Consider the following 6,996-nt stretch of genomic DNA (forward strand, 5'->3'; position numbering starts at 1 on the left):
AGATTTTATTTTATTTCTTTTTTGCACCACGCCCTAAAATGTATATTATCTAATTGTTTGCATTGTGTCTGATGTATACAGAGGCTTGAAACACGAAAAATGGGAAAACCCTGTATCAAAACAAAACAGACGCACTTTGGGAAGACTTTTAAAAAACAACTTTGCAGGTGCACACACAAATTCAGACTTGGATGAAAGAAGCCATCAGCTGCGCTGTCTGCGGCTTGGGAGCGCAAGCAACAGGGCAATGTGTGGTAGAACATCGGTCTAGGCCTTCATTGGTGTCTAGTGGAGGATAAACACTAGATCAATGAATTAACAGCCCAGTTATATGCATAGTTTGACCAGTAGATCTTAGCGCGGATCTCCAACCCCCAGTGATTAGATGTATAAATGCAGCTTATGATGTTTCATAAATGCAGTTTAGAACAGTAGCTTCTGCAAAAAAGGTTTTTTTAGTGAACCTGCGCATGAAAAGGCAGTTTGCGGCAATATTTCTGGCGTTTCTGGTGTGCTATTCACACGCAAGGATCTCGATTGGGGAGGCGGTAGACCTCCAGAAGGCAGAAATCGGAAAGGACAAAGTGATTATAAACCCAAGAGGCCCGCTAAACATGATTCGTGGATACATATACTCAGAAATGGAATACATGCACTGCAAGCGGTTTTTATCGCCCGAGATAGAAACAGACTACACGCTGAAGTGGGTTGATGATGACAAGAATCCGGAAGCCGGGGCATACCAGCACACCCGAAATGCGAAAAACGACAAGGCATATGGCCCAAGCAAAAATGCTGCTGTGGAAAGCCCAGAGCATTCTGAGTACTCCGAGAGCTATCACAACACGCTTATACGGATGTTCCCGTCTGTTGATGGCAGAAACCTCTCGATTCATGTAGCAAAGGAGGACTCGTTCATCATCACTCTGCAGCGCATTTGCACGAAGGAGCAGGCGAACTATGTTCTTGCTTCATTGCTGCTGCTGAGCGAGGGCGTGATAGTCCCCATTAAAGCAACGCAAACCAAAGTCACACTATGGAAAACCATAAATGCGGAGAGCGAGTACAAGAAAGCAGTCAGAAAAGACAAAAAAACATCTATTAGCGAGTATATGTTCTTTGAAGCAGACGCCAAACTGCATATGTCAGTTCCGCAGAAAGACTTTGCAAAGGTCGTGGACTTCTTCAAGAAGTACAACAAGCCAAAAGAACTTCCGGACACACATGGGAGGTTTATCAGAGGCAAGTTTCTAAACACTCCGCAGTTTCTTATACAAGCGTACGTGTTTGAGTACATAGAAGGCCAGGAAGATGCAATGCGGTTTCTGGAGTGTGTCCACACTCTTCTCGAGTCCCTGGGGCATGTAAAAGAACTTTCTGCAGGAAAGAAAGACATATACAACCAGTGCTTCTGTGCAACTGAAGAGAAGGAGAAGGCAGAAGAGTATTTGCAGCCGTTTTCGGAGGTTTATAGAATGCAGAAGAAGTTTGATTGGTTCCCGTTTTACGCCAAAAGCATGCTGCCGCACTATAAGTCCGTGCGGTTGTACGACAAAGGTCAAGGTAAGTTTACAAATGACATTTTCTCTAACTGTGTGGAAACAGGCCTGTACGCGCTGTTCTGCTGTCTGGCATACGATGCAAAAGATAAGAAGTACGACGTATTACGGATGCTGGGCGACAGGAAAGACCGGCCTGAGACAAAGCCACTGAGAGACTTCTTCAGCTTGAAAGATGTTGCTCCAAATAAGTATGCGACTATAAAAGTGCTTGAAGAGTGGAATAGAGTAATGTCTGGCCTAAAGTGCGACCGAATAGGCTACAAGAGCAAAAACAGGAATGAGATGCGGTCTGGCATTATGAACATTCTGTACGTGATTGCCGAAGTAACAGGCCGACTGGACACTGAGCAGGAAAAAATAGACGGACTTGCGCAAAGACTAAACAGCGAAGAAGCGCCAGAGAAAAACATATACAGTGAAATAGAGGAGTATATTTCCAGCCTTTTGAAAGAGCTCTCAGTAAATAAGAACATGGAGGTGTCCTTTTCGAATGGGCGTAGAGACGTCCGGGAGGATGGAAAATTCAAGTTTTTTGCGCATGTCTGCTTGGATTACAAAGACCAAGAAACTGACTTGACTCTGGGGCTGGAAATGAGGATTTCTCCTGGGCATTTGACCTTGGGCCTGCATGAGAGCGATCAGTGCATAGCCAACAAAAAGGAAGTATATGAGGCTGCCAAAAAAATGTACAGATCTGATAAGGTATTTGCAGGATGCTTGTTTTCTAAGTATTTTTTGGCCTGGCTGATACAAAACGGTGATGACGTCGTTTTAGACCAGACTATTGCCAACCTTGTAAAACACAATGTAGAAGACGTGCATCCTGGGGGAGCAAATATGGTTTTTATATTCAATCCTATTATAAGAATGTCACGTAGAAGTAAAATTATGCCCAGAATATGTGTGTGTGCCAAGAGCATGTCGGTGGACCTAAACAGGGATCGCCCAGCCACTCGCCTGGTCTTAAACACTCTGGGAAGTGTTATATTAGAGGATAACTCTGGTTCAGTGGACGTTGCTTTGAAACCCCTCGTGCAGCTAAGCCAGATAGAAGCATTCAAACCAAAGGTCACTTTAACGCCCAAGAAGATCGGTAGTCTGTTTATGAACTCGAACCACATTACAGAATTGTACAAATATGCTCCAAAAGGAAGCGATGCTGCTGCAAACGCTGCTATGGAATACTTTAGAGAGTACAAAAAGAAAACCGGAGTGTCCCTTTTCCAATGCAGTAGTCTATTCTTAAAAACCATGCCAATCACCATATTTGCAGGCGACACCATTCGCTTGGTCGATGAAATTAGAGAGCTTCTTTCGGATGCCAAGGATACAGAACGGGAAGAGGCTGCTGAGGCCAGTTATGTGCTAGATCTTTTCTGGCTTGTCCACGCACTGCACATGCATTCAACACAGACAGAACTCATTGAAAAGCTTTATGATAGAATTTTCCCATTAGAAAAAATAAGCGAGAATATCATCGAGAATATAAAGGCCATGTGCAGTCTTGAAGACCTAAAAAATATCGCACTCCTTCTTAAAATGCACATGGAGACGCGCCGAACAGGGAATGACGACGAAAAACTCGATAAAATACTCAAAACAGTTGATGCATTCGGAACCAGCACATAAGTATCGGAGAAATTCCGGCTATAAGTCTGCGCCAGCACAGAAAGACAAGAATTTATGCCCAAGTTAGAACAAGCCAAGGACTTAGTCCCTAATCTGCGCATGGCGGAACAAAAGAGAATAAAGAACACGAAAATCACTTACACTTATATATTCACAGAAATAGATTTGAGCGCATATTTGTAATGCGGAAAATTCCTGTATTCAGCCGTGCTTTTCTTCCAGGCTCTACTCTCTCTGCGTTTCAGCTGGACTATGAGCGAGTTTGCCAGAGTTTGCGTGCACCTATATTCAAGCCAGAGCAAGCAAAACCCGCTTTCAGGCACGACAATGCATTAGCTCTCTTCCTGCACGCACAAACTATCTGCAGCCGTTGCATTTGTCTGTTGTATTTTTCTATATGCCCGAGTTTTCTCTGCAAAATATTTTATGTTCGAATACTTGCTGAGCGTAATCGTAGGAATTATTCCCTTCCTGCTCTACATGGCATTTGTAAAACACACGAAAACTCAACCTGTGCCTGTTTCTGGTGAGATACGCGAGAATGTTCCTGTCAAGGGCGTTCTTCTGGTGAGAAATGACCTGAACATGGGAAAGGGCAAAATAGTCGCGCAGGCCATGCACGCAGCATACTCAGCCGCGAACAAGAAGTCTCTCCTCTCTTCCGCGTGGAAGCACTGTGGATTCAAGAAAGTCTCGCTGAAGGTGGAGACAGAGCAGGAAATGGACACTCTCGTTGAGAAGGCGCACTCCAAAGGGATTCCGTGCAGCCCAGTGATAGACGCAGGAAGAACCCAAGTCGAGCCAAACACGCACACAGTCACTTTCATAGGCCCGTGGTACGAGGACGAGCTAAACGAAATAACTGGGCATCTAAGACTGCTATAGCCAAACTCAAACTCAAATTCAAAGACTGCGCACATTTCCAGCGAAAATAAGCTAAATAAGCTAAATACGCATAAAGCCTTAGTATAGAGGGGAAAAGCAGGAGATTTTTTCAGAGTTCGGGTTTTTATTCTGCACGGAGGAAAGCGCCTCTTTTTTTGCGCTTTCTTTTTTCTTTTCCATGGAAATTATCGGCTCTGAATACTTGCCGGCCAATTACAAGTTTGAGCTGCAAAAGACCATACGGCAAATAGAAAGAAGAAAGAGCAAAAAAATAGCCTTGCAATTTCCGGAAGGACTCATGCATCTATCGACCGTTATATCCGATATAATCAGAGCGAACACAAGCGTGGAGTCTGTTACTATTTTGGTGGATGTTGTGTACGGTGCCTGCTGCATTGACGATGTTTCCAGCTACCTGATAGGGTGCGACCTTCTCATACACTACGGGCACTCTTGCCTCTTTGAAGTTACAAAGTCTCTGATTCAGGTGATGTACATCTTTGTGGAGATAAGCTTTGATATCTCGCACTGCCTGAAGGTTGTGAGAAAGCACGTTCCAACGGAGTCACTTGCCGTGCTGGGAACCATACAGTACAACAGCACCGTGCGAAGGATAAAGAAGGAGCTAGACGCAGAAAGAGTTCGAAGGCTGGCAAGTTCCGAAGCTGCGGGGGAGAGCGAGGGAGCGTGCGTTATCCCTAGAAGAGACCCGCTGAGTCATGGGGAAGTCCTGGGGTGCACTTCGCCCGTGGTGCACGCAGATACGGTTCTCTTCATATCCGAAGGGCGCTTCCATTTGGAGTCTCTGATGATACAGAACCCGAACAAAGCGTACTACAAGTACTGCCCGTTTTCAAAGCGTCTTACCATAGAGAAGCACGACTACAGAAAATTTATAGGGATTCGAAGGGACGTAAAGAAAAAGGCCGCAGAAACAAGTGCGTACTTGATCGTGTTTGGGACACTGGGAAGACAGGGAAGCATGGGCATACTCCACAAGATAGAGGAAGACCTGATAAAGAAGGGCAGGACGTATTACGTTGTTTTTATATCAGAGATAGATGAGGTCTTTGTGGAGGCCTTGCAGGACATAACAATTATAGAAATAGCATGCCCCCGGATAGCGATAGATTGGGGCTCAACTTTTACAGTGCCAATCATCACCCCGTTTGAATACTTCAGCAGGGACCTGGAAAATTACCCGATGGACTACTACGCGAGGGAGAGCCCGCAGGAGATGCGCCCGTGGCAGAGTCTGCAGTAGAAGTCCAGGGTATTCGGGGAGTCGTAAATCCTGGAAATTCGCACTTTTTGGCAGAATCTGCAGATTGACTATGTTTGTGCGTGTGAAAAGTTTCACAATATACTTTGTTCCTGGACACTTTCACAGAGGAGAGGTCTCGCTGATTTTGTGCTTCCTGCGGAGGGATCCGCGTGCTTTTAAATATTAAAAATACTTGCATTTTTTGTTTGTGCTAATGTCCATCCATATTTTGCTATTTGCGCTGGTCTCTGCATGCGTGGGGTTTGCAGCTATAGTTGCAGTGAGGAGGCTCTTTGGGATACGGCCGGAGGCAGGCAAACAGCAGCCGGAGACGCAGACGTATCCGGTTATTCCGTCTGAGGGCATGATGCACTCTTTTTTGCAGGGCGTTGGGGGGCTTAACTGCCCGTTTCACTGCAAGGAAGACCTTCTCGTGGCGAATGGGAGTGCGATGTACTACTTGATAGAGGGCGCGGTGGAGGTCATTTTGAATGGGGCAGTTATAATGTGCAAAACCCAGGACTACTTCGCATACTCTGCGTACTGGCTGTTCAATCCCTCGCACAGGACGGAAATAACGTACCGGATCCGGCAGGAAAGTTTTCTCTATAAAATCAGCCCTGAAGATCCAACTGTCAGATACCTGCTTTTGAACAGGCTTTTCAAAGGAGTCATGCACACAATCGTTAACTACGTGGAGGAAGATCTGTCTGGAGACGTGCGCACTGTGAAGGGGAGCGTGGAAAGCCCGTCCAGGGATGTTTTGGGGGTTATTCGGCAGGAGATGGAGCTCCTGAAAAGTGCGAAAGTCTCCGAGGAAATCGAGATTGAAGGGGCAGAGTACGAGATTCCTCCATGCACGCTCGTATACATAGTGGAGGGATCTGCCTCTGTGGAGTACTCTGGCGGAAGGTCTTTGGGCGTGCAGGGAAAGAGCCTGGTCGGGTGCCTGGAGAGGTTTTTGCCGTTGGAAAGCAGGCGAGTGATTCGCCCAAAGTCCAAGGTTCTGGCCGTTCTTATAAAGCTCTTTCCAACCGTGGAGACAGACTGCACGTCTCTGGAGAAAGTGGGGGCAGAAGTACTGCAGGAATTCCCGAGTAGGCTGCACGTAGAGCTGGCAGATGCCCTGATAGGCTGGCGAATACTCCAGCCAGGAGAGAAGATGTCAGCAGATCTTCCCACAAAATCGATCAAATTGATCACTAACGGATACTTCCTGAGAACGGGCGATGTAAAGTATTTCGGAGTATCGAGCAAAAATGCACTTTTTGAGAAGGAGGTGCTTTTGGAGCAGGAGTCCCCGTTTGAGCTCGTCTCAACGCGCCTCTCGGAGATCGTGGAGATCCCGAAGGAGTACGTGGGCACCGTCTGCGAGCAGTTTCAGCCCCTCTCCTTCCGCCTGTACAAGAGAATCCTTGGGCGCACGGGGGAGGACCTGGAGCTGGAACAGCCCTCAATAATCACTTTTGTGCCAAATAGCCCGAAAGAGACGCAGCTGGACGTGTTCACGCACTTTCTAAGGAAGGAGATGCAGAAAACCGACTCCTGCTACATCCTTTCCTCCGCGGAGATAGAAAAAACGTTCACTTTCAAGGCCCCGCACGAGTCAAGGATATGCGAAATCCTGCTTTTGAACTACCTGAGAGAGATACAGAG

General features: G+C 46.5%; 4 protein-coding genes across 4 annotated transcripts; all 4 read left to right on the top strand.

Annotated features, from left to right (window-relative positions):
- Positions 1 to 470: 470 nt before the first annotated feature.
- Positions 471 to 3,191, top strand: NEMAJ01_2309 (uncharacterized protein; the record flags this gene model as incomplete). The annotated part of the gene is made up of 1 exon (XM_047916147.1): positions 471 to 3,191. The coding sequence occupies one exon, from the start codon at positions 471 to 473 to the stop codon at positions 3,189 to 3,191; it is 2,721 nt and encodes a 906-aa protein (XP_047772104.1).
- Positions 3,192 to 3,617: 426 nt separating this feature from the next.
- NEMAJ01_2310 (peptidyl-tRNA hydrolase, PTH2 family) lies at positions 3,618 to 4,076 on the top strand (the record flags this gene model as incomplete). The annotated part of the gene is made up of 1 exon (XM_047916148.1): positions 3,618 to 4,076. One exon carries the CDS (start codon positions 3,618 to 3,620, stop codon positions 4,074 to 4,076), a length of 459 nt encoding a protein of 152 aa, XP_047772105.1.
- A 178-nt stretch (positions 4,077 to 4,254) lies between these two features.
- Positions 4,255 to 5,340, top strand: NEMAJ01_2311 (2-(3-amino-3-carboxypropyl)histidine synthase; the record flags this gene model as incomplete). The annotated part of the gene is made up of 1 exon (XM_047916149.1): positions 4,255 to 5,340. The coding sequence occupies one exon, from the start codon at positions 4,255 to 4,257 to the stop codon at positions 5,338 to 5,340; it is 1,086 nt and encodes a 361-aa protein (XP_047772106.1).
- A 214-nt stretch (positions 5,341 to 5,554) lies between these two features.
- NEMAJ01_2312 (uncharacterized protein) lies at positions 5,555 to 6,996 on the top strand (the record flags this gene model as incomplete). The annotated part of the gene is made up of 1 exon (XM_047916150.1): positions 5,555 to 6,996. A coding segment is annotated over one exon (1,442 nt), but the record flags the coding sequence as incomplete, so codon positions are not given.

Source organism: Nematocida major (assembly GCF_021653875.1).
Source record: "Nematocida major strain JUm2507 chromosome Unknown 2334, whole genome shotgun sequence".
Taxonomy (NCBI): domain Eukaryota; kingdom Fungi; phylum Microsporidia; genus Nematocida; species Nematocida major.